Source organism: Acinonyx jubatus, chromosome C1 (genome assembly GCF_027475565.1).
Source record: "Acinonyx jubatus isolate Ajub_Pintada_27869175 chromosome C1, VMU_Ajub_asm_v1.0, whole genome shotgun sequence".
Classification (NCBI taxonomy): Eukaryota; Metazoa; Chordata; class Mammalia; order Carnivora; family Felidae; genus Acinonyx; species Acinonyx jubatus.
In genome coordinates, this window is record NC_069381.1 from 5373018 (window position 1) to 5383943 (window position 10926).

A 10926-nucleotide genomic window follows, 5' to 3' on the forward strand; every position below is an offset into this window, starting at 1 on the left:
TGTAATCTTGGCTTCAGGAGCAGAACCCAGTGATTCATCTCTTACATATGACACCCAGTGCTCATCCCAACAAGTGCCCTCCTTAATGCCCAGCACCCATTTAGCCCATCCCCCCACCACCTCCCCTCCAGCAACCCTCAGTTTGTTCTCTGTATTTAAGAGTCTCTTATGGTTTACCTCCCTGTTTTATCTTATTTTCCCTTCCCTTCCCCTGTGTTCATCAGTTGAGTTTCTCAAATTCTATATATGAGTGAAATCATATGATATCTGTCTTTCTCTGTATGACTTATTTCGCTTAGCATAATACGCTCTAGTTTCATCCACGTTGTTGCAAATGGCAAGATTTCATTCTTTTTCATCACCGAGTAGTGTTCCATTGTATATATACCACATCTTCTTTATCCGTTCATCAGTCAGTGGACATTTGGGCTCTTTTCATAATTTGGCTATTGTTGATAGTGCTATTATAAACATCAGGGTGCATATGCCCCTTCAAATCAGCACTCCTGTATCCTTCGGATAAACTCCTAGTAGTGCAATTGCTGGGTCGTAGGGTAGTTCTATTTTTAATTTTTTGAGGAACCTCCATACTGTTTTCCAGAGTGGCTGCACTAGTTTGCATTCCCACCGACAGTGCAAAAGTGTTCCCTTTTCTCCACATCCTCACCAACATATTGTTTCCTGAGTTGTTAATTTTAGCCATTCTGACTGGTGTGAGGTAGTATTTCATTGTGGTCTTGATTTGTATTTCCCTGATGATGAGTGACATTGAGCATCTTTTCATGTATCTGTTTGCCACCTGGTTGTCTTCTATGGAAAGTGTCTATTCATGTCTTCTGCCCATTTCTTCACTGCGTTATTTGCTTTTTCGATGTTAGTTTGGTAAGTTCCTTATTGATTTTGGATACTAGCCCTTTATCCTATATGTCATTTGCAAATATCTTCTGCCATTCTGTCGGTTGCCTTTTAGTTTTGTTGTTTCTTTTGCTGTGCAGAAGCTTTTATCTTGATGAAGTCCTAATAGTTCATTTTTTGCTTTCACTTCCTTTGCCCTGGAGACATGTCTACTAATAAGTTGTTGTAGCCGAGGTCACAGAGGTTGCTTTGTGTTTCCCTCTGTAAGATTTTGATGGTTTCCTGTCTCACATTTAGATCTTTTATCCATTTTGAATTTATTTTTGTGAATGGTATTAGAAAGTGGTCCAGGTTCATTCTGGATGTTGCTGTCCAGTTCTCCCAGCACCATTTGCTAAAGAGACTGTATTTTTTCCATTGGATACTCTTTCCTGCTTTGTCAAAGATTAGTTGGCCATATATTTGTGGGTCCATTTCTAGGTTTTCTATTCTTTCCATTGATCTGTGTGTCTGTTTTTGTGCCAGTACCATACTGTCTTGATGATTACAGCTTGTAATACAGGTTGAAGTCTGGGATTGTGATGCCTCCAGCTTTGGTTTTCTTCTTCAAAATTACTTTGGCTATTGGGGGTCTTTTGTGGTTCCATACAAATTTTAGGATTGTTTGTCTAGCTCTGTGAAGAATGCTGGTGTTATTTAGATAAGGATTGCATTGGATGTGTAGATTGGTTTGGGTAGTATCAACATTGTAAAAATACTTGTTTTTCTAATCCATGGACATGGAATATTTTTCCATTTCTTTGTGTCTTCTTCAATTTCTTCCATAAGCTTTCTATAGTTTTCAGTGTAGAGATCTTTTATCTCTTTGGTTGGGTTTATTCCTAGGTATTTTGTGGGTTTTGGTGCCATTTTAAGTGGGATCGATTCCTTGGTATCTTTTTCTGCTGCTTCATCATTGGTGTATAGAAATGCAACTGACTTCTGTACATTGATTTTATATCCTGCAACTTTGCTGAATTCATGTATCTGCTTTAGCAGTTTTTTTGGTGGAGTCTTTCTGGTTTTCCATGTAGAGTATCATGTAATCTGCAAAGAGTGAAAGTTTGACTTCTTTGCCAATTTGGATGCCTTTTATTTCATTTTGTTGTCTGATTGCTGAGGCTAGGACTTCGAACACTATGTTGAATAACAGTGGTGAGAATGGACATCCTGTGGCATTCTGATCATAGTGGGAGAGCTCTCAGTTTTTCCCCATTGAGGATGATATTAGCTGTGGGCCTTTCATATATGGCTTTTATGGTGTTAAGGCGTGTGCCATCTGTCTCAACTTTCTTGAGGGTTTTTATCAAAAGATGCTGTATTTTGTCAAATGCTTTTTCTGCATCTATTGACAGGATCATATGGTTCTTATCCTTCCTTCTACTAATGTGGTATATAATGTTGATTGATTTGTGAATATTGAACCAGCCCTGCAGCCAAGGAACGAATCCCACTTGATCGTGATGGGTAATTCTTTTAAGGTACTGTTGAATTCAATTTGCTTGTGTTTTGTTGAGAATTTTGGCATCTGTGTTCATTAGGGATATTAGCTGGTAATTCTCCTTCTTAGTGGGTTCTTTGTCTGGTTTTGAATCAAGGTAATGCTGGCTTCATAGAATGAATTTGGAAGCTTTCCTTTCATTTCTATTTTTTGGAACTGTTTGAGAAGAATAGGTATTAACGTTGCTTTAAATGTCTGGTAGAATTCCCCTGGGAAGCCATTGGCCCAGGACTCTTATTTTTTTGGGAGATTTTTGATAACCCATTCAATTTTTTTGCTGGTTGTGAGTCTGTTCAAATTTTCTGTTTCTTCCATTTGAGTTTTGGTAGTCTGTGAGTATCTAGGAATTTGTCCATTTCTTCCAGATTGTCCAGTTTGTTGGAATATTATTTCTCATAGTATATTCTCTTATAATTGTTTGTATTTTTGTGGTGTTAGTTAGGATCTCTCCTCTTTGGTTTTTTATTTTATCTATTTGGGTCCTCTTTTTGGGAAGTCTGGCTAGGGGGTTATTAATTTGTTTATTCTTTCAAAAAACCAGCTCTTAGTTTCATTGATCTGTTCTGGGTTGTTTTTTTTTTAATTCTATATTGTTTATTTCTGTTCTCATCTTTATTATTTCCCTTCTGCTGGCTTTGGGCTTTATTTGCTGCTGCTTTTCCAGCTCCTTTATGTGTAAGGTATGGTTGTGTATTTGGGAACTTTCTCGCTTCTTGAGATAGGCCTGAATTGCAATGTATTTTCCTCTTAGGACTGCCTTTGTTGCATCCCAAAGGGTTTGGACTGTCGTGCTTTCATTTTCATTTGCTTCCATATATTTTTAAATTTTTTTCTTTAATTTCCTGGTTAACCCATTCATTCTTTCATAGGATGTTCTTTAACCTCCATGTATTTGGGGGCTTTCCACATTTTTTCTTGGAGTTGGTTTCAAGTTTCATAGTGTTGTGATCTGAAAATATGCATGGTATATCAGTCTTTTTGTACCTGTTGAGTACTGTTTTGTGACCCAAAATGTGATCTGTTTTGGAGAATGTTCCATGTGCACCCGAGAAGAATGTGTATTCTGCTGCTTTAGGATGAAATGTTCTGAATATGTCTGTTAAGTCCATCTGGTCCAGAGTGTCATTCCGAACTGTTGTTTCCTTATTGATTTTCTCCTTGGGTGATCTGTCCATGCTGTAAGTGGAGTATTTTATTAAAGACTACTACAGTTATGGTATAATTATCAATAAGTTTGCTTATGTTTGTGATGAATTGATTTATATATTTGGGTGCTTCATGTTGGGGGCATCAGTATTTATAAGTGTTGGCTCTTCTTGATGGATAGACCCCTTAATTATGATATAATGCCCTTCTTCATCTCTTGTTTCAGTATTTGTTTTAAAATCTAATTTGTTTTATATATAAGTGTGGCTACTCCAGCTTTCTTTTGATGTCCATTAGCATGGTAGATGGTTCTCCATCCCCTCACTTACAGTCTGCAGGTAGCATCTGGTCTAAAATGAGTCTCTTGTAGGCAGCATATAGATGGATCTTGTTTTTTTATCCATTCTGATACCCTATGTCTTTTGATTGGGGCATTTAGCCCATTTATATTCAGAGTGATTATTGAAAGATACGAATTTAAAATGTGTCATTGTGTTATCTGTAGATTTCATGTTTGTTGTGATGTCTCTGGTCCTTTGTAGTTTTTGCTGCTTTCCACTCACAGAATCCCACTTAGGATCTCTTGCAGGGCTGGTTTAGTGGTTACAGACTCCTTTAGTTTTTGTTTGTCTGGGAAAGTCTTTATCTCTCCTTCTATTCTGAATGACAGCATTACTGGATAAAGTATTCCTGGCTGCGTATTTTTCCTATTCATCACATTGAATATTTCCTGCCACTCCCTTCTGGCCTGCCAAGTTTCAGGTCTGCTACTAACCTTATGTGTCTACCCTTGTAGGTTAAGGACCTTTTGTCCCTAGCTGCTTTCAGAACTCTATCTTTATCTTTGTATTTTGCCGGTTTTGCTATAATACGTGATGGTGTTGACCTGTTTTTGTTGATTCAGAAGGGAGATCTCTGTGCCTCTTGGACTTGGATGCCTGTTTCTTTCCCCAGATTAGGGAAGTTCTCAGCTATAATTTGTTCAAGTAAGTCCTCTGCCCCTTTCTGTCTTCTTCTCCTGGAACTCCTATGGTACAGATATTATTTTGTTTCATTGAATCACTTAGGTCTCTTGTTCTCCCCTCGTGGTCTAGTAATTTCCTTTCCCTTTTTTTTTCCACTTCATCATTTTACATAATCATAATTTTATCTTCTATTTCAGCTATTCTCTTCTCTGCTTCTTCCATCCTTGCTGTCACTGTATCTGGTTTATTTTGTATCTGAGTTATAGCATTTTTTAATTCATTGTGACTAGTTCTTAGGTCTTTGATCTCTGCAGCAAGAGATTCTCTGGTGTCTTATGTGCTTTTCTCAAGCCCAGCTATTAGTCTTATGACTGTTACTCTAAATTCTTCTTCAGACATACTGTTTGTACCTGTTGTGAGCAATTAATCTGGCTGTGATTTCTTCCTGAACTTTCTTTTGGGGATAATTCCTCCGTTTTGTCATTTTGGCTAAGTTTCTGTCTTTTGTGTGTTTTAAAAGCTTGTTATAGGTCCTGCATCTGCAAGAGCTACTATAGTAAAAAGGGGTCATGCACTGTCCAGGGCCTGGCACTTCAGGAAGTATTTCTGGTGTCTGCTGTGTGCATGCTGTTCTTGTGTTTTGGCCGCTGTGTCCCACTGGTCAGCCCTCTGCAGAGCTCCTTCTTGCTCATAGTGGTGGAGTGTTTGGACCTTCAACCAGGTGTGCTTTGATTTGTTTACTGAAATGACCCTGGGGGAGAAAAAAGGAAAGGGGGGTGGGGAAGCCTGGTCCCATAAAAAGAGAAAAATGAAAGAAGAGAAGACCAGAGAATCAAAAACTATAAGGCTAAATCCAGAGAAAGAGAAAGGAAGATAAAGAAGAAGAAACAGAAAAGGTATAAAAAGAATAGAATGAAAATGCCTAATCAAACATATATATACACACACACACACACACACACACACACACACACACACATATATATACAAATCAGAAACTATGAGCCCAATTCCAAAAGAAAAAAAGAAGAGGGTAGAAAGAAAAAAAAAGAAAAGAAAAAAAAGTTGCCTGTTGGTGCCTGGGACCAGCGGCTGTGCTGGTTTGGGGGAGGGGCCGTCTGGTTTGCTCAGTGTCAGTCCCACTCCTGTAGATAAGCAGTTACCAGTCATGGAGGGGTGGGGTTTGGTGTAAGCAGGTCCCACTTCCACTGGGGGCCACTGTGCTGCTTCCCGAACCCTCACCCTGTTGATGATGGGGAAAAAAATGGCAACACCCCAGTCTCTGCTCCCCGGACCAGGTGTCTCAAACCATGCTATTCAAACGGCCCTCACAGAGTAGCGTGGGTGGCAGGCTTGTCCTGCTCCACAGTCTCCCGTGCCTTCTAGGCTCTCTAATGTCTTCAAGGATCCTGCACTGCCCAGACCCTTGGAATAGCGCCACTCCGCCCTGTTGATAAAAGGCCTTTGGCTGGTACCTTCGGGGTCTTTTGTCCTTGGGGAGGCAATAATCCCTTTTCTCCAAGTATTCCAGGAAGGGGACTGTTCTCTCCCAGTGCACCCCTGAGATCGCTACACCGTCCTCTGCACTCCGGCCAGTTTCCTACCTCCTGGGAGCGTGGTCCATGGCTCCCAGCTTTGCTCCAGAGAAAGTCACATACTTCCAAACCTCCGAGTTGCAGCGCCTAAGGCTGTTTGCAAAACAGAAATTGGCACTCTCCGTATTTCTCGTTCCCCATTCCATGATCCAGAGACTTTTTCCTCTTGTGGTAACTTGAGGCCGACTTTTACAACTCCTCTTTCTCTCCCTTTTGTCTCTGCACAGAAGGGATTCCCTCCCCTCTGTGCCTGTGCCGTTTTGCCTCCCCCAATTCACATACACATACCTCAGTCCTGCCAAACTGTCCCCCTCCAACTGTGGAGATCCTTCTGCCACTCTGCAGCTCGATTTCCTGGGTGTTCCAAGTGCTCTGACCCCAATACAGTTGTGTTTGAGGGATGAGGAAAATCCCGGTCCTCCCACTTCTCCACCATCTTCACCCATGTACTTACTCTTTAAAAAATTAGAGGTACTTTTGTTTGCTTTGTTTTTGTTTTTTGGGGGGTCTTCTGGGTTTTTGTTTCAAAGTTGACGAGAAGGATCTAGAAAAGTCGATGCGAGTTAGGAAAGGAATGATTTGCAAGGCTCCGTAGCAGCCATAAAGGAATGGGCCTTGGGATGGGTGGATACCTCTCTGTTGTAACAGGAGGAGGTGAGGAGAGAGTGCAGATATGAGTAAGCTTTGCTTGTGTTTAGTGTCAGTAATGACATTTTCAATAGGTGAGAGTCAGGGAACAGAGACGTGGAGAACAATCATTGCCAGGATGGGCTGGCCAGAGACTGTAGCAGGGTTACCCAGCTTTGTAAGATCCTTTTGGTGATAATGGATCGGTGTACCCAATGATAAATGACTTTATCCCTATCTTTGGTTACTTGGGTTTACATAAGAACAGAACTGACTGTTGGCTTTATGAGAATTGACATTTTGATAGTGTGAAAAATGAGAGGGAAAAAGAAGTCTCAGGTGTTGTAAAGAGTGTGACTGAATGATGGACTGTGGGCTGAAGGGCCGGGGCACTTTGTAGTTGGCGCACTTGAACAAGCAGACGAGCAAGCAAAGCTGAGATGTTAGTGATTTTGGAGCTGACCTGGAGCATCTCCAGGTGATGAGAAGGAGTGAGGTGTGGACTTGAGCGTGGACAGCTCAGGAGGAGTGAGAGGGACATCTAGGGAAGGCGGAGGAACCAAGGGGGTCACCTGGGACCACTGCTGGGTGATGGCGAAGACTGTCCGCTGGTTGCCACAGTGGGAAGAATGAGTTTGGCAAATCTGCCCCTAACAGTGTCTCCTAATCTGTAATTGTTGTTGGTCTTTGATAGGAAGCAGTGACCACAGTATATACTCCACTAGTGGTGATTATTCTTCTGAAATCACCTCAGAGGGACAGCAGTCTCAGGATGTACAGAAGAAAGAAACATTTCCCGGTTTTGCTGAAGAGTCCATGTGGAGAATGATAAAACAGACACCTGAGTGCATTCTAATGACATATCAGGTACCTGAGAGGTAAGAAAGCACTCTAAAAGACCCACTTTTATTTAAAGTTTATTTAGAGAGAGAGAGAGACAGAGCATGAGCAGGGGAGGGGCAGACAGAGGGGCACAGAGAATCCCAAGCAGGCTCTGCGCTTACAGGAACTCAGTCTCACGATCTGTGAGATTATGACCTGAACCAGAGCCAACAGTCGGACGCTTAACCGACTGAGCCCCCCAGGTGCCCTCAAGGACCCCCCTTTTAAATGGGGTTTTTTAAAGAAACTTTTATGGTTTTTTAAGTGTATTGTTTAATACCAAGTGATTTTTAACTTCTGTTTTTATAGATGTTCCTACAGAAATGTATTTTCACATTCATTCATTTGAAGTTAAATGATGAATGATCCCGGAACAGTGGCTGTAGTGGCAATGCCGTGCACACTCAGATCCAGACCGCACCAACGTGTGCATCATGAGACCAGAAAACAAAGACAGCACCGCTTCCCCAGATGGCACACACATACAAGAACTTTTCTCTTTAGACGCTGAATTTTTCGCATTCTGAGAGAAGAGAGGAGCTGAGGGAAAGCTGTGTCTTGCGTCTGCCCCATTCAGGTGCTGGTACAGATGCTTTCTCCGAGAGAAAGAGCTCTCGCTTCACCAGCTTGACAAAGAGCTGATTCAGTTCTTTGTTTAATGGGCACGTTGTATATTAGCAAGAGATAGAAAGTATATCACAGACCCAAACAGAGCTGTTCATGGATCACACGAGAACCCTGTGCCTTATTCAGGACTGAGGTCGCTTGTCTGTCCACAGGGTGAAAGAGACCGTGCTGAAAGGGGACCTGGAGAGGCTGGTGGGCATGCGGCCGCAGCAACCCCAGTTTTCACGCGCGCAGAGGGAGGAGCTGGCCAAGGTGCACTCTTGGATTCAGAGTCAGGCTGTCCCTCGAGATAGACATCCAGGTAAGCACAGTGACAACAGCTGTCATTCCTGGATGAGCCAGGTAGTGCTCGAGGCACTTAATACTTATTGCACGATCCCACCAAAAATTACAACCCTCACAGCTACTTTTGCAGTAACTTTACTATCCCTGCTTTACCGACAAACAACACAGTCATGTATACAGATGTTGGACACTTTATATATGGCTGGACAGTCCCTCTGATTTTGAATACAGGTCTCTTTGACTGCAAGTGTTTTTACCAGTTGGAATGTTCTGGGACACCTGCTTTGATACATGATTGGCAAGGGAGGAGAGGACCAAGGGACTTGCATTTCATATATGCAGGTGTGTTTGAACAGAGTTAAAACTCAAGTTGTAAGATTCACACCAGAGGTAGTATTCATACCTGGCAGGAGTTTCCGTGAGCCCCAGGTACTCTTTTGTTGTTGTGAGATCTTCTCAGTCAGATCATATGTGAGCGGCCTAGACAGTGGAGTTTTGACTTGCTCGTGGTCCTGATGGTGGCTCCGTGGAATGATTGTGACAGTTGTAATGAGCTCTGTATTCCCACAAGTGTTGAGATGCAGGAGATGATAATGTGTGAAGTTAAAAATTATGGTAAGATAAAAAAAAATTTTTTTTTTTTAAGGGCTCTGCACGAATAGCGTGGATCCTACTTGGGATTTTCTCTGTCTCTCTCTCTGCCCTTCCCCCACTCATTCATTTTCTCTCTTTCTCTCTCTCTCAAAATAAATAAACATCAGAAAAACTTAATTTAAAAACTATGATAAGAGGAGAAAGCTAAGCACTCAAAACACTGTGGTATTAGGGTTTCTGAAGTAAACAAGTGCCGGAACCTCCCCCCCCCCCCCACCCGTTTTTAAAGAAAGGAATGAGTGCCTGCAAAGTAAGAAAGGTTAGATACAGTAGTGCCAACAGCAGGAGCTGAGCTGGGCACTCCACGTGTCTTTGTTCATAAGACAATTTGTGGGTTCGAGCCCCGTGTTGGGCTCTGCGCTGACAGTGTGGAAGCCTGCTTGAGACTTTCTCTCTCTCTCTCTCTCTCCCTCTTTCTCTTTCTCTCTGCCCCTCCCCTGCTCATGTGTGCATGCACTCTCTCTCCCTCTCTCTCAAATAAACTTTAAAAACTAAAATACTATTTGTGTGCTTTTGAGTAGAGTATACGAATGAGCTTCAAAATAAGCAAAAGTAGGTAAACAATTGTCATTTACCTTTTAATAATAAGGAACGACCTGTAATACAGACGATTCTTAGGCATGAATTGAATAAATTGGGGAATGAGATGTAGGGTGCTTGGCCAGCATTTTACTGATTGTAAGACTTTCCAGACGACATCATGTCCTCTTGCCTGCTCTTGTTCTCTCTTGGAGGGCTGTGTCACCTGCGAAAGCAAAGATTCCCTTGGTGACGCCGCAGAGTCCTGTGGTCAAGCTCCAGCAGTAAACGGCAGTTGAGTGGCCACGGAGATGGCACCTGCCGGACAAGCAGACCTCTTGGTGTGTCTCTTTAACCCCTGACTCCTACATGGCCATGAAGCTATCAGTGAATGTGAAGGTTTTCCCTTCTGGACTTTTTAACAGGCATCATTTTTCTGAAACAGACGTTGTATATACCGTCTTTCATTCCTGTGTTCCTGGTGTATTAAAGCTGTCAGTCAGCTTCTCTTTCTGGTTGGCCGTCCTCTGAGCAGATTGGATGGCCTCTAGAGAGGTGTGTGCACAGCGAAACTTGACTTCGGGTGTCACCCAAAATGGATGGTAGTTAGAAGTATGGCTAGAAGTAGCCCCGAACGTTAGCCTCGTTTATTTCGTTCTGTTGTTACGTGGATCATTTTCCTGTGGGAGGACGTAGGATGTCCCACCTGCAGGCCATATACTGTTCGGAATGGTTTCCATAAGTTGCGTACTTTCATGCGGCCTGTGCACAACTTGGTGCTTCCCCCCGAGATCAAGAGGAGACGTTCTGCTTCCTCACGACGCCAAGTCACTTCAGTATTTACCAGTGTTAGAAAATATCGCCCATCAGTACACTGGGAATAGCTGGCTTTTAGGTTTGGATTCTGAGCTTTATTCCTATAGGTGCCTTTCCTTTTAATTTTCCACCTTCCACTGAAATTCCCAAAGTCTTATCTTAAAAACCAGTCTACTTACAATGAGCTTATTCCTTGGAGTTAAGTTAGCTTTTGCATGTGTAACATTAAAACAGAAAGAGCTCTGGGGCGCCTGGGTGGCTCAGTCGGTTGAGCGTCCGACTTCAGCTCCGGTCACGATCTTGCGGTCCGTGAGTTCGAGCCCCGCGTCGGGCTCTGGGCTGACGGTGCTTCTGATTCTGTGTCTCCCTCTCTCTCTGCCCCTCCCCCGTTCATGCTCTGTCTCTCTCTGTCTCA

At 42.6% G+C, this 10926-nt stretch overlaps 1 protein-coding gene across 1 annotated transcript in view; it reads left to right on the forward strand.

The window, feature by feature from the left end:
- PER3 (period circadian regulator 3) overlaps positions 1–10749 on the forward strand; it is a 57639-nt gene extending 46890 nt beyond the window's left edge. The window contains 4 exon segments of the mRNA XM_053216112.1: positions 7423–7606; positions 8390–8521; positions 8523–8538; positions 9911–10749. Of these exon segments, the coding sequence (XP_053072087.1) occupies positions 7423–7606; positions 8390–8521; positions 8523–8538; positions 9911–9994 (416 nt within the window). The 3' untranslated portion in view covers positions 9995–10749.
- The last annotated feature ends 177 nt before the right edge of the window (positions 10750–10926 follow it).